We start from the raw sequence: 21,232 nt of genomic DNA, 5'->3' as shown, positions 1-21,232 counted from the left end.
ACAGGTGCAAAAGGTAACAAAGTACAACTCAAAGCATAGCCAAATTGAGGAAAAATCAACAAATGTTATTTATCTGCACCCCCTACTCTCCACCCCGGCCCCTCTCCGTTTTTCTTGCAGTAGACTTTATTTATCAAGATTTGACAATCTTTTTTTTTGACGGAATGATTTCACAATTTGTTCTTATGCATGTTCATATGTTTATTTAGCTTTCATAATAATGACAATGAAATTTAAATTTTGACTTTATATATAAATTACTCGAGTTCCAAACTCCTTATATCACTCCTTCAAATCAGTCCTTGTGGCTTTTCCTACCTTTTTTTAATGCTAAGGAAGCCCTTATGCCACTAAAACCTAATGGCTTTTACTTTCACCATTTATTTATCTTTCCAATTTTTATTCATCAAAATCGAGTACATTATTATGTGAGCTTATGTAGGCAAGTTATGTCTTACTAGTTACTAGAGATAAGTTTTGCCTTTGGTTAGGATTTTTATTTTTTTATTTTTTTTACTGGACTTTGGTTAGGAATGGCAGAAATAGTAGAATGGTCTCTAAATTTTGGGTCTTTAACCAAGTATCCCTTCATTGACTTGCTTTTTGCACCCCTTTTTTCTAACACAAATTCACGAGGTATAAGGGCTCAAACTCTAACATCTTGGGACCCTGGTGTTTATGCCTGTGAATAGAGCAAATTCTGTTGAAATAGGTACTCGTCGTACCATACAGTACCTCGAGATATTAGTCTTTGTAGAATTGTAGTTGTATGTGGAAGATATTCTAGTAGTTGGACTACCACACCTTAATTGTGGAGATGTGGGAAATCTCGAGTTCAAACTTAGACCCCTGAATATAAATGTCATTGCAACTACTAACTGAGTTGCACTTACACGGCAAAAACGATGTAACATAGTGGTGAAATATCAATACCATAATGATGTAATGAACTCAAGCAATCGTTTTATTCCCGTTTGGCTTATTACATTTTGTCTCAAAGACATAATAGAAATACAGAAAGCAACATATATAACCATGGCTGAATGAAAATTTGCTACATGTAGAGCAAATTATCCAACCAAAGCATTTCCAATCCCACACACCAATAAAAATGAGTAACCCTTAAAGTTGAAAAAGAAAAGTTTTATTTAGTACTAAGATAATAGGAGAAAATGAAGAGGCTATACCATAAACCAATATACCCCACACCACTATCTATTCTATAACCCCTTTTTCATTGCTTAAATTAAAAGTATGCTTCTATATTTGTAACATGATGATGATGATGATGATTGTGCTTTACTTCTCTAGTTCAATCTTAACCCCTCAAGTGCCAAATTTGCAGTTAGCCATCTGCAAACTTCATCAGTCTCTTCAGGAACTGTATAGTGACCCAACCTGCAAGAAATAATTTTATGTCATACACAAATATGATTACCTTTGCACTTTGCATTAAGAGAAACAAGAAAGATAAATACCCGTTGTAGCTTCTAAATATAAGATTCTGGAATCCAGCTGCGCTTAAGGTCCTTGCAGAATTCTCTCCATGTTCATATGCAACCACATCATCAGCTGCAAAAACAATTCAAAGTGTAAATATTGTGACGATCAGGTATGAAATCAGTTCAATATTGCATGATTTAAGATTGTATCAGTGGCAAAACTTGATTTTAGTTAAAAGTGAGTTTAAGGTAAAATGATATATGTTCGGATATATTTAAGTGAAAATGAGTCAACAATAAATTTGAGTGTAAAAATCACGTTTTGAGGCAAAAGCTATATTAGCTTTGAGTTATAATCAATTCTAATTCAGAACCTCAAAACATACCAAACTTAAATTTTACGTTTTCAGAATCACTTTGTATCTCTTATAAGTGAACACAATCTGGTATTATATAAACTATAATGCCAGTTGAAACTCCGATGATTTGCAGAAACAAGAAAAATGTCAAAGTTGAAGGACATGAAGATGTTGAGATGTCAATAAAGGAATCATTAAATTTAGAATGGTAATTGCAACATGTGATAAATCACTAAAAACTCAAACAAGGAATTCCATACATGAGTCAATAATGTTAGTCTTTCCGATTAGTATTGAGTAGTGGTTAAGAGTCTTAACAAATAACTCCTTCAGAGTATTTTTCATTTTTCTTTGAGGCTACGGCATAGGAACTATAGATTACTATCAAAATTCCAAAATTATGCTAATCGGAAAATTCAAGTAATGTGCATGCCTCTCGATAGAAAATTAAGAAATCAGGATGGATGATAGATGAAACACGCTGAAATTAATGGAAAGGGAAAAAGATTATAACAATTTAAATTTGAAGTTAAATTGAAAAGTCATAAAAATTATAAATACCACTTCCATGGCCGAGAAATAAGGGCAACGACGCCGCACGCCTTATACCATCACGTGATCCCTGGATCCGGTTTCTCAAGGTCCTATATGAATTAGCACTTTCTGAGTTATGCATATAGTAGATAGCTTAAAGAAAAGGAGAATATGAGTGGACGAGCCACGTTGACAAATGATAGAAACTAGAAATCAAACCTTGAACAAGGAAGCCAGCCACTTAATGAAATAATTGCGGTTAAGTTGATAGGATAAACGTTTCCATTTCCATAGAGTCCCAAAACATGACATGTAGCTGAGTGAAGTGCAGTTGCAGCACCATTACTGAAACCCCCAATACCAAGTTTGACTGTACAGTAAGCATTAGCCTTTAAGTAAAATTACAAGCATTGTAAATTTAGCGATAACAGTCCACGGCATATAATCTAAAATTATAAATGTAAAAGGTGGCTAAGCTCCAAATTCTTAAATAACCAAACACACTACTTTGGTCACTTTATTCAATATATGAAGACACAACTATAGACACCATCTTGATTTTGGACAGGTTTTTTCAAAGCCTTGAGAAGGCTTTTTGGTATAGTAAGCAACTAATCAAGCACTGTTTTCTTGCTAGACCGGCATAAGAAATATTGTGCATCTGAAAAACAAATAAAGTAAAAGAATATTTTTATGCTGCTATAGAAGCATACATCTAAACAAGTTCTTGTTATATTTAGCAACTTCTGTCATGATTTATATCACAGTTTTGTTATCATAGATTTAGTTAATGTAATGAATTATATCTACAAGAAAGAAGAAAAAAAAACTACGGAAGATCACATATATCAATATGCTTCTCAGGGGATAATAGAAAACCTACTATTTGGAGGCTCTGTTGACAGAAGATTGGCAACATGTGCTGCAGAAGCATCTAAGCCCTCCACATCATTAGGAGTGTCTTCCGAAATATCACCAACATCAGACCCTGGTAGAGATACGTCAATCAAATTAGACTATTGACGACAGTTGAAATGAAGCCAGTATTATAGTTTAGACCAAATATACAGAAGTCAATGGTGTTTTCAAGTGACTAGTGTAGAACTTTAGATCAATTATCCTTACAAGCAGTGCAAGGAAATCCACCAAATAAGGCTACAGGCCTCGTAGGAGCGGTTGGACAAATCCATTTAATCTGAAACATAAATTTCAAGATCACAATCAGTATCTGCTTATTAAGTACATATCTTTTTCAAATATTGCAGGTATCTATTCAAAAAATGCCAATGTCAAATATACACAATAAAATCCTTACATTTGGAAGAGGAAGAGTTTCCAATAGTTGCGACCAGCTGCAAGACAAAATAAAGTCCATGTTATTCACAATAGGCCAGTCTTTAACTTGTCAACTTGATAAAAAATAAATGAAAGAAGACAAGTTGATTTAGAAAATATAACAACCATTTATGGTATAAAAGTTCTGCTAGTAAAGATGACTTTTGAAACTAGTTTAAGGTTTCTTCAAAGAAATACACATTATAATTATAATACTCTTGCCTTATTTTGGGACCACACCATATCCATATTTTTATAAATGGCAAGTTGTATTATAGGGCTCAATGCACTGATCATCATGATTTCAAAATTATGGAAACCAAGAGTTTATTACTTGCATAGGGACTATATGTGTTCTTTATTAGTTGTCACTATCTAAACTATAAACTATACTTAAGAAAGAATGCTAGAGTATTAATAATAACTCTTTTGAATTTTGATGACAGTACCTTTTGGGTTATCCTACCAAATCAATTGGTAAGAGGATATGTAGTTTAAGAACTTATTAATGAACAAACTTTAAAAAAAGAGGACAATATATTGACATTCCCTTGCCAATTACTATGTCCCTTAAATTTGTTAGAAGAAAACAAATTCATCGTTTCATTAAAGGCATATATATTCTCCAGCATAAAGAGAAGGTATCCACTCAAACTAAGTTTACCAATAAAAAGGAATAAAGTTTTTTCAAATATTAAAATTCCAAACAACACTACCAAACTGTTGAGCCATGCACACTAACATGAACATTGAGAAAATGCATGATAATCTATTGCTGTGAGCACAATCAGTTTTCACAATATAACCTTTAATTCCATTTGGCAACCGGCTCATATACTATGAAGCAACACACGGGACACTACTATGAAGCAATACACGGGACACTGGACACGACATTGACACAGACATGTCGACACCGATAGTATTTTGAAAAAATGAAAGTAATTAAGTGTAATCACATGCGTCAGTGTCCACCTTCAATCTGAAGTGTTAGTGTTACATAGCTCATACAAAATAAAACCTTTCCCTCAAATAAATCTTCACAGATGTATTCCAATTCTAACAAAAGAAAGTATCCATTTTCAAATCATTAATTGACTGCATAAAACATTCAAGTTAGCAACACACCTTGAACCATTGTCGCCAATACCATGTAACCAAACTATAGTTGCTTGGTGTTTCCCTTTAGGTCTAACCACATGAGTCCTTCCAAACTCAAATGTCCTGCTAGCATTTCCACTACCTGAAACATGAAACCAATAAAGTACATTTAGTCCTAGATAATTTATTTTCTACAAAGGTTAACTAGTAAGTCGATAAAAAAGTTGCAGGTGTTAAGGGATCGGGGCTCAAACCCTGGTGAATAAAAAAACACAAACATAACTTCTTTTTTTGTCTAGTAGCCTAGTAGCTCACCTTAAAGGTGAATAAGTGGAGTGTGCGGGGTTCGATCCCCGACTCCTGCATATATAATGTGATATCCCTACCAGCTAAGTTAAGCTCAAAGGGACAAACATAACAACTAATGTATACCCAAAAAAAAACCAGTAAATTGATAAATGTAGTTTGAAGGACAATAGAAATGGCATTGATTCATATTGCAACTAACCAGAACTAGATGAGAAGTTCCTGTTGCTCATATTTTCAACTCAAACAAGTAAATGCTAAGGTAATTGGCAAAATGGTTATGATGAGTTTCTGGAATGAAAGAAAAGTAACATTAGCAACATATATTTATACCCAAATGAGAGAATAAAAGGAAAAGATTAATAATAATATCAATGAATCTGCATCAGCTACCCTACATATAACAGTAGCTAAAACCTCATAAAAAATTGACAGAAAGTGAAAAGCACTGAAAAAGGAAAAGTTGTAACCCTTTGTGAGCTAGAATCCACATAGAAGAAATGAAGATAAAAATGCAGAGAAAGAGGCAAAGAGAATAATAAGATTGGAGAATCTATGCTTTTGGAAATTGAGTAAAGCAATTTAGGATGCTAAGAAAACAAGAAGAATATTTTGGTTAACAGAATAACTTTTATTTTCTTTGACATTTGCCACCTTTCATTTTTTCTAATAGAAAATGAAATTAATTTGTAACATAGTTGCATTAATTAAGGAAATGAAGTTGAAACTTTTACCAGTTGAATGATGATGTTGTTTGTTCCTACTCGTGGGTATCAACTTTCTGCTATATATTTTTCTCTTCCATTAAAATAATAAATAAATAATGTGGTATCGATATTAGATATTTTAGTCTCTTAACCATTTAAGTTGCAGGGTTAGCCCAAGGGCCTGCTAGCCCAAACAAAGATTTTCGATTTTAAAATTTTGAGTTAAAAAAGACGCCAAAAAACGCAAATTAATTATTAATATATAATATGATAATTTTTTTTTGTAGATGTTTGCTAGTTTAATTCTCATATCCTCTCGATCACTGGAATTTGTAAAACTTAACATTTTTTTTCACCACCATCGATATCTGGCTCATTGGACCATCTAATCTGATCCGGGTCAATTCTGGTATCAAATGGTTCCGACCCCTTCCCAATTGCAGTTGCGAAGGATCGAGTCATGATTCTCCCTATTAAGTTTAGCGTCAATCATCACTGGACCAACTAAGGCCGTGTGTTTTTTTTTTTTAATCTCTAGAATCTTATATTAACCGAAGATAATATATAAAAGTATAACTGTTCTTTACATAAACCTAGACCAAGTGAGAAACAAACCTAAAAAGCACAGGGGCTTTTTTGCTTTTCCTCATGATTTGCCTTTGTTGGCCTCGTTCCCACGACTTTCCCTCTCCTCTTTTTGTTTTGTTACTTCACTCTTCACATTAACAAAAAAAAAAACTTTGCAAAAACAACAACATATAAACCCTCACTCTTTTTCTAAGATTTTATTTGCGAGTTTGAAGACCGGTGGTGTTTTAAAGAAAGGAAGAAACCATTGAAAAAAATAGAGGAGTTTTTTGGTACAATGGGGAAAAACAAAAAGAAAATGTTGAATGTGTTGTTGTGTTGTTTGAGATTGTTTGAAGTCACACATTGCTTAGGTTCCCGGGATGTGAAGTGTATAAATATGTGAGGGCAATCTCACTCTTTGAGCTAGCTTTTGGGGATGAGATCCAAACATATTTAACAGAAAAGAAAACGACTATCAAAAAATAGAGAAAAAATAGAGGAGTTTGAGAAAAGAGAACTTTAAAAGGTTTATTTTTTATAATATAAAATTCTTTTAATTCGGTAGAATTCAAAAATTATATTGTTAGTAAAAAAAATTGTATTGAAGGGGGATTTTAAAAGGTTTAATATTTGTTTAAAAAAAACAGGTTTAATATGAATTCTTCAAATTCAATTTAAGTTGTTATAATATTTTCAAAATTAAAAATATATTAATCATAAGTATTTATTTTCATTCTACTTTTCTCCCTCCAAAGTTCTCTTATCTCCCTAGGATTTTAAAAGACTTTTTTATGATAAAAAAATCTTGTGGTATTCAATCAAGACTTTTAGAAAAGTTAAATAAATTTTGTGGTATTCAATTAAGACAATTAAGATTTTTTTTTCAGGGCAACAAAATCTGTTGGTATTCAATTGAGATTTCTTACCACTTTTAAAATGTCTATTGGTATTCAAAAGTCTATGGATTTTGATGGATTCTTCTTTGCAATGGATTTTGATGGACTTTTTAGTTGAAAATACACACAAAACACTCCTCCAACAATCTCACCCAAACCCATGAGACTTTTTATAATATTTCAAGACTTTTTTTTCCCTATCTACAGAATAAAACATTATCAATATTCTGATTTTCTTTTCACCATCAACTCCCGTTCAATCTCTTTCAAATTTCTTCATGGTGATTTTTTTTGAATGACAATGGATATGCATACAAGTGTACTCAATATTGTTTATATATATTATTGCCCGTCGATTTTAATTTTTTCAATTCATTGTTGTTTTCTTTCTTATACATTATGAATCTATGATCGATTTTAATTTTTTCAATTTATTGTTGTTTTTTTTTCTTTCTTTCTTTCTTATATATTATGAATTTATGATCCATTCATAATTTTTTTTTCCCTGTATCTCCAAATCAAAGGAAGGGATGTACTTGTTTTTTCACGTTAATTATCATTCAACTGGTTTAGTCATTGGTGTGGCAACCTTAATATTTTTTTTTCATTCACTTCTTTTTCCTTTTCACCAAGAATGGAAAGTTTTTTTCAATATTAAAAATCCATAAAGTCAGTTGAAATCCATAAAGTCTGTATTATAAAATCCATTAAAGTCTTTTAAAATCCAAATTAAAAAATCCTGATTGTAAAAAAGTCTTTTAAAAAGTCTTAAAGTCTATACAATCCTATAAAATCTTTTAAAATCTTCAAAAAAAAATTTGTTAAAATTGTCCGTCAAAATCCTAATCCAATACACCCCCTTAAATATTGAGAAATAGAACATTGTGAATTCAAATTTCCGCCTACATACAAAAAAATTATGCTTACTTACATAATTGTATTCACTCTTTACCTTAGTTTCTAAAGCATATAATAAACAAAATAAATTGTCTATAAAACCTTGGTTAATAACAGATTGTGAAGAAAGAAAAGGAGTAAAAAATTAAATAATTTTTTAATTGTTTGGTATAAGGAAAAATGGAAGGAAAAAAAAAATGATAAGAAAAGATTCCTTGTTCAATTGAATTTAATGTGACATGAAATGATAAACTTATAATTAGGTATGGAGAAAATATTAATTAAAATTATGTTTAAAAATAATAATAAATACATTTAGCGATTTAAGAGACCTTATATTAACGTACAAAGTGTTTTATTTTTTTCAAGTGTAAATTCAGGGTCCTATAAATCAATATCCGGACAAAAAGAAATTCATAGAGAAAAATATAATATTGAATGGAGTGTCGGGAATCTTTTAGAGATTTAAAATTGTTATCACACCGTTGATATTCTGTATGCTAGTGACACAAGTCTAAACACATTTTTAAGGTTCTGACTTATGAAAGAGTGAAGATGCTTTCATAAAGAATATTTAAAACAAAACTTGACATGCATTTTTCATGGCTAGGGTTGAAAAAATAATGAGATATGCTTCAAAAAAGTTACTACATCGTGATGTTGCTGATTTGCTGTAGAATAATATTGGACATTGGATAGCATCACATCAAAAGAAAACTTTATAAATGCATGTGATGTTACTAGTGGAATGGTGTTAATCGTTGGAATGAGATAAAGAAAACACGGTTAAATTAACGGCAAATATTACTCCATTTCAATTTTTTATCAAATTTTTTTTTGAAAAAAAAAAAGGAGTATTTTAGAAATCAAATACAAAATAAATGAAAATCGGTAATACTTTTGTAGGGTCGGTTTCATCTGTTAAAATGTAAGAGATTAGACAGGACAATTTCATCTGTACTATATTTAATTTTAAATTGTTGCTGGTATTGGACAAAAACAGAAATTTTTGTCCCCCACTGAGACATGGTCTACGGGACAACTTTTTGTCATATGCACAAGTTGTCTAAAATACCAAAATAATTTTTGTCCACCAAACATCGTACAACACAAAATTTGTTCAATATTTTAAATGTTCTGTCTTGTACTGTTCTGTCTAATACTAATATTTTGCAGTTCAAACGGTTTATGAATGAATAAATTATTACGAAGTATTTGGCTAATAGCTCTCGAGTTTTTCTATTTTCTTCGCACAATTTTAGTCGATGAAGAAATTATGTCCTTCGTCTATGTGTTAAGGCGTAACATAAAATTTTATGAACTTAAATGCTATGAAAAACATAAGCAAAAGTTAGAGGAAAAAAACATAGGTGAATGCGAGTAACATAAGTTGTTTACTTGATTGTGTGTCTACACTCTACAATGAGATGTATTTATGGACAAAAATATCACTTCTTAAGTTCTACTAGTATTATTCATGATCGTGACAAACAAAAATCCAAATTGTGCTCAATGATGTTCGATGACTACAACTCCATGTTATACTATTCATTAATTTTTATACTTCAATGCATTAGAATTATTTAATTTGTGTCGTGTTATCTAAAACCGAATCTGACAACAAATTTCGATGATGCAAATGTCATTGTGTAAGATTAAAAAGACATACATAATTCTCATTAGAATTGGTGAAAATAATACTGAAGCAACATCATTTAACTTATAATAGTAACATGATTAATGTTACTAATCATCATATAGGGAGCATGCTAATTCCATGGTAGTCTCTAAGCTGACCTTAGCAATCTTCCTCATTAACAAATCAGCCTTATCTCTCACTCTTGCAGAACCCCTCACACAAAGATCGGCTAACACACTCGAGAATTCTGATAACAACAAAGCCTCTCTAACACATTCTTCACTGTCATCAAAAAGTCTAACAAGAATATCAACTGCACCTTCTTTACACAACAAAGATCTTCCTTTCAACACACTTAACATTGAACTTATTATCTCATTGGTTTTCTTCACTGCATTCAACCCTTCATCAAATCTAACAAGGAGGCCAAGAACAGTAAGAGATGTTCCAGCTAAATCCTCATTATTATTATCAGTGCTCTTTACAACTTGTAGCAGCACTGGAACCGCTCCGCCTCGAACGGCCAAAGTACAATTTCCATGAAAATGAACAAGTTCAGCTAAAGAACTCAAAAGGTGATGAGCATCAGAAGAGTCAAGAAGAGAGTTTTCAATAGCCTTCACCAACAACTGAACAGTACCTGCTACTCCAAATTTTGCTTTGTTTTTATCAAACATGGCTAAACTACAAATCAATGAAGAGGCAAGTTTGCATGAATCAAGAGAACTTGATGATAATGATGAGTCAATGAGGGAATTGAGGTGATAAATTGTTTCCATATCTGCAAGAGATAGCTTTAGATCAGAGTTGAGGGAAAGGTTAAAGAGAGTCAACAAGGAAAGGGTTTGGATAATGGTGGAGGAAGCATTTGTGAGTGTGGCTAATGTTGGTATTGCTCCATCTGTTTGAGCTAGCAAGGTTCTGTTTTGGGGACTTACCTTGGTGATGGCAGCCAATGTTTGAAGACCTTTCTCCTGAGCTTCGTGAGAATCAGATTGTACCAGGGCGAGACATTCATTAATGGTGTCAAAAAAACGAGATGATGATGACGATGATACTGACATTTCTAGGCTTTTGATCTATGGTGTCCCGTTTCAATAACAGAAGTTGTGGAGTGATTAATAAGCTTAAGATTTTATATATTTGATGATATAGAGGCAAAGACTACAACAAGAATGCAAATGCTTTCTTTTTTACAAACTAACAGGGTTTTGATACTTACAATGTTCTATTAGCATTGGAAACTGCTACACTATTTAGGATCTTTGTCTGTCTCTATGGATCTTTAGTCCATCTCTTTGTGCTTTCCCTCCTTGGCAGTAGTTAGTTAATAACATTACATTGTTGCTTAAAATACATTTACTCCGTCCCTTCGTTTGTACAAGCCAGGCTACAATAACCTTAACTTTTCTACCATTATTAAGCCAATTTTGACGATAAGACGGTTACTATTTTAAATTTTCGCAAGTAAAACAGTGCAGCTTAAAAAAAGTAAAAAGGTTGCTTAAGAACCTCTTCACATATTGTCAAAAAAAAAAAAAAAAACCTCTTCATATAGGGAGAGGAGGTTGGTTTCCACTTTTCAGAGGAGCATTATGGATCATCATATCTAACAACCGTTGCCAAAATTTAATAAATTCAACTCAAATGCTTGTGCTACAGAAAACATGGCAGGCAAAGACAGTGTCCCCAAATCCACCAAATACAGCATAACTCCACTACTAAGACCACATCCTAATTTCATAAGTACTGTCTTACTTATTCTAGCATTAGAATCTTTCAACATGTCATTGCTGTTTACAAAGAAAATACAAACAGGACATCCACAAATTCCAGCATGCAAACAAAGCAGAAGGTGAAGTTCAAATATAGAAGCCATGAGCTCAAAAGAAGATAAACCAACCACAACTATTGGGACCAAGTATTTTCACCTTTGGCCCGAGTCTGGAGAACCATCACCATATGAGACCAAGCCTTTCTTTCCATCTGGACTTCTGGATGATGACCCTGACCTTCTGTCTCTGCTTGCTTTTCGTGGAGATGGTGATTCTACAAAAGACCTGGATTTCACTGGACTCCTGCTCCGGGAATATGATGAATGCCTTTCTACACGAGGAGAGGGGTGAGACCGATCTGGAGAAATACTCCGAACTGGGGAACGAATGCGAACTGGGCTGCGGCTTCTGCTATATCGTCGAGCTCGGTAGCGTGGGCTGGGCGAGACAGATGGTGTTCTGCTCCTCCTTCGGTACCTAAGTATAAACTCCCAAATAATTATATGTACTATACTGCTATCATTTTCACATATGGCACAAAGAACTAACAATGGCCATAAGTTATGCAAAATAACAAATAAAATACAGTAATATATAGAAAGGTAATGAGAGAAAGAAAAAAAAACCTTGGAGGAGTTCTTCCACGTGGTGGTGGGCTTCTGAAACGCCTAGGTGAATACCTTCTGTAATTTGAATATCTGCACACAATGTTCAGTCTATCATACAACTATAAAATCTCAATACCATCAGTGAGACAACTAATTGGAAACTGCATATAACTTTACCTGTCACGATCAACTCTTCCATTGTACCGGTATGACCTCACAGGAGACCGAGAAGGGGTTCTATACCTTCTTGCGTAGGAGTATCGTTCACTGAAACCTCTTCCCCTTCTAATACGCTTTGGCGAAGCATCAGGTGAAGCACTCCTAGACAAACTACCCCCATGAGATGACCTTCTACGTACAGGGCTTGGACTTCTAGAATAACTGCGGCGATTGCTTCTACTGGGTGCCCTGACAGGACTCCGGCTAATGCTTCTCTTTGATGGGACCCTACCAGAGCTTCTACTTAAGCTTCTTGCAGTTGATCTAACTGGACTGCGACTTAAACTCTTTCTTGACACTCTTACAGGGCTTTTACTTAAGCTTCTTGCAGGTGATCTAACCGGACTGCGACTTACACTCTTTCTTGACACTCTTGCAGGGCTTCTACTGATTGCTTTTCGTGACGATGCTCTGGGAGAACTCCTGCTCCGGCGGGATCTTACAGGGCTCTTGCTGACACTTTTAAGAGGACGAGTTATCACAGGACTTCTACTGACATTTCTCCCGTTCCTGCCCCTTACTGGGCTCCTGCTGATGCTTCTGTTTTGACTCCTCCTGCCGATTATTCTAACAGGACTCCTGCTCAAACTCCTCCTTGATGGACGAATAGGACTTATACTAAGACTGGGACTTTTGCTCAATCTTCTTTTCGGGGTAATGCTACGGCTCTTGCTCCTAGTCCTCCTCGGACTAATACTCATACTCTTACTCATGGGTCGTGTAGGGCTCATGCTTCGACTCCTGCTCATTAATTTTTTATAAGTGGAAGAAATTATAAGCATCACAAATAACTAAGGTGTGACAAGAGAGAGAAGCAGACCTAGATTTTCCCAAATGATCATCCATCACGTCAGGCTGCCTCTCTTCACTTCTGTCAGATCTATAGGCAGCTCCAGTACCATTGCTATGCCGCTCTCCATTTTCCTTTACAATAGTTTCCTTACTCTCTGGCATAGCCACCTCTTCCTTTTTATGATGGATGGTAGGTATATCTTTCTCCACAACTGAGGGAGACTTCATTTCAGCTGGACATAAAAAAACAACAGAGAAGCACATTATGCATGTAGCCCAAAGAATTAAACTTAACAAAAAAAGTCATTGAGATGTATTCAACAGATTTTTTATTGAAAGAATTGTGGGTCATAAAAAGATTTATTTGGAGAAACAATTAAATTACATCAAAATTTACCTTTCTTCTGAGAACGGACTTTTCGCTTCATCTCTTTCTGTTGAGTATCGAGACTTTCACCATCAGAGCTACTGTTACTCTCACTATCTGAATCACTGCCAGATTCCCTAATACAATACAATATGGCATTCAGTTTGAAAGGAGGATAGTAAAATACAAAGATCAAATTCATACAATCCAAACCATCAACAAATGTCCGACTGTCAAGAATGCAAGGAAAACAACATTCATATATAAAAATAACAAGATAAAGAATCTCTGCAATAGATTATTCAATGCACACAAAGTACACGTAAAGAGAATTAATACAGAAAAATACATATGGTAGTAACCATATTCATATGTAACTAAAAGTTGAGAAACTCTTGTAAATATCTACTAAGTGGGAAATAACCTACCACTATCATACAGATGTCATTCATCACAAGAATGATAAATTACTGAAATCTTGATTTCATATAAACACGCAATGCATGGGAAATAACCCACCTCTATCATTGTGTATTACTATGCATGATAATACATTCTTCCAAAGAAAGATAAATTACAAAAATCTATAATATATACGTAACAACTGAAGGTTCAACCAAAATATTAAGCATTAATACCTTTTTGATCTACGCTTCGACCTCTTATCCCTTCTTCTTCGCTTTTTTTCACGACGTTGATCTCTCTTTTTTCCGCGTTTATATTTATCTTTCTTAGATCTCTTTCTCTTTCTTCGTCTGTCATCACTAGATGAACTTAGATCAGATGACGAAGACAAATCTGAGTCAGAATCACTAGTTTCCGAAGATTCCGTGTCTGAATCTGAAGAACTCTCGGATTCAGATGAGTGGTATCTTCTCCTCTTCCTTCGATCTTTTGAAGATCTTTTGTGCTTTCCCTTCTTGCGTGTTTCATGATTATCCCCTTCGCTGGATCCACCCTTTCCAGTTTTTGATTTATTTACCATCTTCCCATCTACAAATATGATATTCAAATCACCGGTTTAGTAATATATTAAATATATTAAAAAAGAAACATTGGCCAAGAATAGAGCACCTTCAATTGAATAGAGCACAAAATAAACTATGCTCTGGTATTTAAAGAGTTGGAAAAGAAATTTTTCAAAAGTAGATTAATTTTCATTCATTAGTAGATCTGTATTACTAGAAATAAGCTAAGAAATTTGTACCGTCATTATATTCACCACAATTAATGATTTTAACAGTTACAGTTGGATGTCCTTCCTCATCACCCACATCTTCAATTCTCTTCAATACTTGAAGCCCTTCAACGAGCTTCCCAAAGACTACATGCTTCCTGTTAAATCGCACCACAACAGCACAATCAGGTTATAACATCCGAGTAAGAAGTAAAGAGCCAACAAAAAATGTCAGATTAGCAAACCTATCAAGATGATGATCTGCTTTCAATGTGATGATAAAATGAGAACCAAGTGTGTCACGGTCCGCAAACGCCATGGACAAAAGCCCAGGGGCATCATGCTTAAGCCTAGGTGACTCGTCTAAAATGAACCAAAAATACAAACTATGTTAATATTGAGATATAGCACAAGTTACACTATATAGTATGTGCTTGGTTATGGCGTGTAGTATTCTTACCTGGGAAGTTTGAACCATATATGCTTTCTCCACCTGTCCCTGGAAACATAGAAAATGTAGTGCACAGATTAATGAACACAGAAAAAACCTACATATCAGAGAAATTTTTAAAAAAAATAAAAAATGAACCTAAACTAAACTTTAAGCCAAGAAATTAAATATTAGGAAACACCAAAGAGATGCGGTATTTAATCAGCTGCATACTATCAATATTAGAAAAACATAGACTCCAGAACTGAAAGATTATAAATCAACATCATGAAGAGACGTATTACTATCAAAATTACCAATTTAAAAACAAAATTAACCCAAGTTTCTAAAATCAAATCAAAAAATTAACCCAAGTTTCTAAAATCAAATAAAAAAGGTCTAATACCCCTACTCAGTTACAGGCCAATTCATGTTCAAGTAAAGGAACTGTGTTAAAGATGTTCCCAGTTGACTTAGAAAAGAAATTACCATCGTCACAGGAAACATGCAAATGGAACAAGGCTTGCAACTCGGACAACTGAATGATCAAATAATAAAAACACAAAGGAAGTGACTACGTATATTGTATCAAATTGCAACCATCAAAAAATGGACAACAAAACTCATAATGGGAAGCAATATAAATATATTGATAAAATACATACCATTACGATTGACAAAATCACCACCCTGTATAAAAAAGTAAAACCAGCAGTTAGTACACATAATAACAGTACAATATATTCAAAGTGGGCTGGGGTGCCAAGAAGCTTGATTAGAGTTATGATGATGGGACAACTTTGCAAGTGCAACAAACAACATTGTAAGTACAACCTTAAAACTATATCACAAGAAAAGCAGTTGTGACCATCATCCCCGTGTATCCTACAGCATAAACAAGGGTAATGGAAACGACTGCTAAGCCATGATCAACCGAAATGAGACGACATATATAGAAATACCATACAAAAATTAAGATGAAAGACCGGATAAAACAACATACCTTCACAATGGAGCCTTTTATAACACGATGGAAGAAAGAACCCTTGTAGTGCAGCGATTTTCCAGTATTAGGACTGACACCTCTCTCTCCTGAATACAATCAGAAATTTCACAGTAAAAATGAGGAATAAATGCATAGTTCATTAGGTAGACAATTTTTAAGCAAAGATCCACTTCCAACCAAAAGCATAAACAATATTTGCACGGATGCAAAGTACATAAACATGTCCAAGAACTTGTTGGTGGATGTGTAACTGTGATGGTAGAAAATGCAACTTTTAAATAGAAAAATGACAGGTCTGGCAAACAAAAGTTTGAGTTGAAGAAATTGTTAAAGCAAACTTAAATTTAAAATACCTGTAGATAATGCACGGAAATTTTCTGCAGTCTTTGGAGCAACATCATAGAAAAGCTGCGACAGCACGATGATCACACGTTAGGTTGTATAGTAGAAAAACTGAAGCACAAATAAATAATATATAGAAAGAATATAATGTACCTCAAAAACCATCCTTTCAACAGGATCTCCATCAATAGACACATCCATAAACACCATAGGATTCTTTTTCTTTGCCATAGCCTTCATCATTGACATAAGTAACAAGGCATTATTAAACAGTGATCATTTCTTTGTTGATTTGAAATAAGCATGGAACAGACAGCATTTGTAATTTAACATGTCAAATGTACCAACAAAACGCAGATATATGACATGGACACCAATGCAATACACTATATAACGTATGCATCAAATATGAGTATAACTAAATAAATAAATAGCAATACACTATGTACCTGGATACAAAAATCTAATAAATAAATGGAAGAAAAAAAACACAAAAATTATTTATATTTATATCTAATATAAATTAGTTAAAATACGCAATTTAATATCATGAGTCTATGATGCGTTGCGTTTCAGAGGAGCGGTAATCGCGACGGCAAATCGCCGTGGAATCACATTATCGCGCGCTACAGCGACGGAATTGGAGATGGAAGGGGAAATACGGGAAGAAAAAGGAAAACCTAGATTTACTCACTGTTGTTGGTGGCGGATTTCCTTGCTACGACGATGAAGTCTGATTGCGTTTTCCGGGGAAGTGGAGTTGAGTTCCACACTCCAAGTTGGTTGTGTAGTTGTTGCAGCGGCTTGTTTTAGGGTTCTATTAAGGCCTATAAAATGGATTGGGCTTGGGAGGGATTATTACAGTCCATTAATCTTCTTTCTCAAATATTATTATTACTAGCAGTGAAACAGGTGCTTCCGCGGCGTCTGGTGTATCTAACTTATGTCCAAAAAATTATGTTACGATGAATTTCTTAATAAAAAAATTCTGTTGCTACTAAAAAATCAAGGGTATTGTTGGTATTATAAAAAATTCACACCAAAATCCTCTTTATATATAATATAGAAGATAGATATTTATACTTATATATAAAGAGAGATAAAAAAAAATTTGTGAATTTTTCACAATACCAACGATACCCATTACTATTTTTTTAGCAACAAATATCTTTTATTAACAAACTCACCGTAACATGCAAAAATCTTTTATTAACAAATCCGCCATAATATAAGACATGTCATTTTTTTTTACATAAGTTTGCATAACCGCGCCCTGTCTGGCCGCTAGTATAAATATAAAGGCTTAAATGCAGTTTTGCCCCCCCTGTTTTGATTAAATCGGAATTTTACCCCCCCTGTTTTAAAACGCGGACTTTTACCCCCCTTGTTTTATAATTTGTTGGATTTTGCCCCCCCTAAAATTCTGCTTTTGAGTCACAACTTTAAAGCTTCGCACACAACTCAATTTTGATCAATAATTTACCAAAAGGATACCGAAATGACCGTAATCGAGTTATCTTTCCACATAATCAAACCCCACTGAATTTGGAGTTACAAAGAGAGATTAATTACCGTTTTAGTGAAGGTATGTCCCCCAAAATTCTGCAAAAAATCTGCTTTCGAGTCACAACTTCAAAGCTTCGCATACAACTCAATTTGGATCCATAATTCACCAAACGGCTACTAAAATAACCGTAATCGAGTTATCTTTCCACATAATCAAACCCCACTGAATTTGGAGTTACAAAGAGAGATTAATTACCGTTTTAGTGAAGGTATGTCCCCAAAATTCTGCAAAAAATCTGCTTTCGAGTCACAACTTCAAAGCTTCGCATACAACTCAATTTGGATCCATAATTCACCAAATGGCTACCGAAATGACCGTAATCGAGTTAGCTTTCCACAGAATCAAACCCCACTAAATTTGGAGTTACAGAGAGAGATTAATTATCGTTTTAGTGAAGGTCTGTCCAATTACTAATTCTGCAGAAATCTACTTGTGATCTTCAAATTCAACATCGTCTACCGAACACATCGTAACTCCAAATTCGACGAAATTGAAATGCCAACAAGGGTAATTTCGTTAGATTTCCATACATGTAAATAGTATTAAAAAATGAGCTACAGGGTGAGAGGAATGACGAGAATACCAGTAGTAGTTTCATACGATAATTAATTTGAACAGACCTTCACTAAAACAGTAATTAATCTCTCTCTGTAACTCCAAATTTAGTGGAGTTTGATTCTGTGGAAAACTAACTCGATTGCGGTCGTTTCGGTACCAGTTTGGTGAATTATTGATCCAAATTGAGTTCTGTGCGTAGCTTTGAACTTGAGGCTCAGAAGCAGATTTTGTGCAAAATTTTGGTGGGGGGGCAAAATCCAACAAATTATAAAATAGGGGGGGTAAAATTCCGCATTTTAAAATAGGGGGGGTAAAATTCCGCATTTTTCAAAATAGGGGGGGTAAAACTGCATTTAAGCCAAATATAAATAAGCCTTGATTTTGAGAGACTTTTTAGTTGAAAATACATTTGATAGACTTTTTCAACAATCTCACCAAAAGCCTTGAGACTTTTTTTGAACTCTTTAAGACTTTTTACTTTCATCATCACTGTATCAAATTTCTTCTCACAGCACCCGGTTTTTTATTCATCTTTTCTTTGTTCACTTTTTCAACAATCTCACTAAAAGCCTCGAGACTTTTTCAAATTTTCCAAGATTTTTTATTTTCATCATCATTATATCAGTTTTTTTTCTTCTTCTTCTTCTTTACCCGTCAAGTATTTTTTTTTTTTTTGCAAAAAAAAAGTATTTTAACAAATTCTACATTTTTTTACAAACTTTTGATTCATTACAACTTTTTACAGCAAACAAATTTTTTTTCGTCACATTCATCTGCTTATGTTTCCCATCAATGGTGGTGGTAACCTTTTTATTGGTGATTAGAAACATATACGTGAAAAAATTAAGAGTTTTGTTTTTTTGTTTAAATATTTGGATTCCCAAAAATATAATTTTTTTTATTAAAATTTTTCAAATATACAAAAGTTTCTTAATATATAAAGTATTATGAAATCTTGATCGTAAAAAGTTTCTTGAAAAACAATCTCTCAAAATCCATTCAAATCATTTGTTAAAAATCTTGATTGTATAAAAGTCTTGTCAAAAAATCTCAATCCAATACACCCCGCTTAAAATCTCATAAAATCAATATAGTCCAACAAAATCTCATAAAATCATCAAGACTTTTTTTGCCAAAATTGTCTCATAAAATCTCAATTCAATACTCCCCTTACTCTTATCTTTTTCAATAAAACTAATTAATGTTATATATTTAGAAAATTAAAGTTTTTTTTTTTTACATAACATATTAAATTTTGTTTTTTTTATGGTAAAACCCTCAAGATCAAGTATGCAATATCAAATGTACCGGTGGCCTTCTTTGGTGAATCATCCGCGGAAGTCTCACTATTTGAAGCTACTAGTTGCAAGGCTTTCCTGACACAAGGTATCAGGAGTATGAGATGCTGTATTTTTTATTACAGAATAAAAGAAAAAACAATTCAGCGGCCTAATGCATAAATGACAAAAGAGGAAAGGAAGGCCATGCTAAAAGCAAATTCTGCCAAGAGGTTCAATGTTTGTAGAAACTGCATTACTAAATGATGGTTAGAGAACTTTCATGATAAAATAGCATAAATTTTATTAAATTGGCCCCCAAAATGTTTCAGTGTATTTTTGCTTCGAAAACAAAAATGTTTCAGTGTATTTTGGTGCAATAGAAATTTGAATTTTTGGCATGTTTGTGAATTGAGTTCCACATAATTGAGACTTAAGAAGCTTTTGAGATGAGTAGTACTATCAACAGCTTATACAATGCTTATAGTATTAGAGTTTTAAGCATGAAAACTCCCTTATAAGCTATTTACGCAATAAGTTTAAGATTGGCTTAAAAAATTTATTTTAAAAAAATATGTTAATATTGTGTAAAATGGAGTTGACAGGATTCGAAGCGGGGTATTTTTTCATAAGCTTCATGATAAGCACAACAATGATAAACATATTATGATACATTTTTGAAATATGACATAAGTAGCTTATGTTTGTGATAAACACTTTTAATAATTTACCCAAAACACTAATACAACGACTTAGATCAGTAGATAAGCATGCATAAGCTTAAAACAAGCCAATTCAAGTGGAGTTTATATGTGCTACTAGCTCAATTGGTAGTGGCGAATGGATGGAACGTGTACTGGAACTCCACGGTACGTGATTCGATTCCCACACTGCGAGAGAATTGGAGAAGATCGTGAAGTGTAGTATCGGGCCACCTACTATATAAGAGGAGGGGCCCAGATTGTTACACTATCCGAAGTAGCAAAACTTTTCACAATAAAATGGATCCATTTACATCGTAAATCTTGTAAAATTTTAACTTAAAATAAAATCAAGATATGAATTGAAAAACTATGTTTTGCGAACGTTCTTGTTAGTAGTAAGATTAAAGAAATGTGCTTTGTGTGTAAAGTGCATGCAAAGTTAAAAAAAAAAAAAAAACAAGGAAGAGAAAACCCACACACGACCACTTATTATAGCTTACTTGTAGTCTTGGGCTACGGTCTTCCACACCTGTGTAAATTTATCCACTATAATTTGTAGAGATACAACCGATTTTGATACAATTTTCTTTTTCTATGATCTCTACCTAGATGAATACAATATTG

At 33.4% G+C, this 21,232-nt stretch overlaps 3 protein-coding genes across 5 annotated transcripts; all 3 read right to left on the bottom strand.

Moving 5' to 3' along the window:
• Positions 1-941: 941 nt before the first annotated feature.
• LOC123899627 (acyl-protein thioesterase 2-like) lies at positions 942-5,834 on the bottom strand. Of its 2 annotated transcripts, none has more exons than XM_045950801.1 (10): positions 5,812-5,834; positions 5,280-5,368; positions 4,799-4,913; positions 3,651-3,687; positions 3,461-3,530; positions 3,219-3,323; positions 2,555-2,705; positions 2,363-2,445; positions 1,479-1,572; positions 942-1,398 (listed from the first exon to the last, which is right to left on the bottom strand). In XM_045950801.1, exons 2-10 carry the CDS (start codon positions 5,308-5,310, stop codon positions 1,308-1,310), a joined length of 777 nt encoding a protein of 258 aa, XP_045806757.1. In that variant the 5' UTR covers positions 5,311-5,368; positions 5,812-5,834; the 3' UTR covers positions 942-1,307. The 2 variants fall into 2 exon arrangements, with proteins under 2 accessions (XP_045806757.1, XP_045806755.1); XM_045950799.1 differs by lacking the exon at positions 5,812-5,834 and adding an exon at positions 5,548-5,689.
• Positions 5,835-9,893: 4,059 nt separating this feature from the next.
• LOC123894616 (U-box domain-containing protein 1-like) lies at positions 9,894-10,850 on the bottom strand. The gene has a single exon (XM_045944667.1). It carries the CDS (start codon positions 10,848-10,850, stop codon positions 9,894-9,896), a length of 957 nt encoding a protein of 318 aa, XP_045800623.1.
• A 544-nt stretch (positions 10,851-11,394) lies between these two features.
• On the bottom strand, positions 11,395-17,401 carry LOC123895609 (peptidyl-prolyl cis-trans isomerase CYP95-like). 2 transcript variants are annotated; one of them, XM_045946062.1, is made up of 14 exons: positions 17,197-17,401; positions 16,656-16,736; positions 16,514-16,568; positions 16,158-16,246; positions 15,820-15,844; positions 15,185-15,223; positions 14,970-15,087; positions 14,755-14,882; positions 14,186-14,540; positions 13,578-13,684; positions 13,209-13,413; positions 12,347-13,129; positions 12,188-12,259; positions 11,395-12,038 (listed from the first exon to the last, which is right to left on the bottom strand). In XM_045946062.1, exons 2-14 carry the CDS (start codon positions 16,731-16,733, stop codon positions 11,714-11,716), a joined length of 2,379 nt encoding a protein of 792 aa, XP_045802018.1. In that variant the 5' UTR covers positions 16,734-16,736; positions 17,197-17,401; the 3' UTR covers positions 11,395-11,713. The 2 variants fall into 2 exon arrangements, with proteins under 2 accessions (XP_045802018.1, XP_045802019.1); XM_045946063.1 differs by lacking the exons at positions 16,656-16,736; positions 17,197-17,401 and adding an exon at positions 15,644-15,692 and having other exon boundaries at positions 16,514-16,529.
• Between the last annotated feature and the right edge of the window lie 3,831 nt (positions 17,402-21,232).

This window comes from Trifolium pratense, linkage group LG7 (assembly GCF_020283565.1).
Source record: "Trifolium pratense cultivar HEN17-A07 linkage group LG7, ARS_RC_1.1, whole genome shotgun sequence".
NCBI classification, from domain to species: domain Eukaryota; kingdom Viridiplantae; phylum Streptophyta; class Magnoliopsida; order Fabales; family Fabaceae; genus Trifolium; species Trifolium pratense.
This window is presented reverse-complemented; position numbering and strand designations above follow the sequence as displayed.

Excerpts from the sequence above, each read along its gene's own strand:
- LOC123899627 (XM_045950801.1), bottom strand. The coding sequence starts at position 5,310 with ATGAGCAACAGGAACTTCTCATCTAGTTCTG. Across the intron at positions 3,531-3,650 it reads AAACTCTTCCTCTTCCAAAT|ATTAAATGGATTTGTCCAAC; the intron begins GTAAGGATTTTA and ends TTTATGTTTCAG. Across the intron at positions 3,324-3,460 it reads TGGATTTCCTTGCACTGCTT|GGTCTGATGTTGGTGATATT; the intron begins GTAAGGATAATT and ends TATCTCTACCAG.
- LOC123894616 (XM_045944667.1), bottom strand. The coding sequence starts at position 10,850 with ATGTCAGTATCATCGTCATCATCATCTCGTTTTTTTGACACCATTAAT.
- LOC123895609 (XM_045946062.1), bottom strand. The coding sequence starts at position 16,733 with ATGGCAAAGAAAAAGAATCCTATGGTGTTTATGGATGTGTCTATTGAT. Across the intron at positions 14,883-14,969 it reads GCAGATCATCATCTTGATAG|GAAGCATGTAGTCTTTGGGA; the intron begins GTTTGCTAATCT and ends GCGATTTAACAG. Across the intron at positions 13,414-13,577 it reads AGTCCGTTCTCAGAAGAAAG|CTGAAATGAAGTCTCCCTCA; the intron begins GTAAATTTTGAT and ends TTTTATGTCCAG.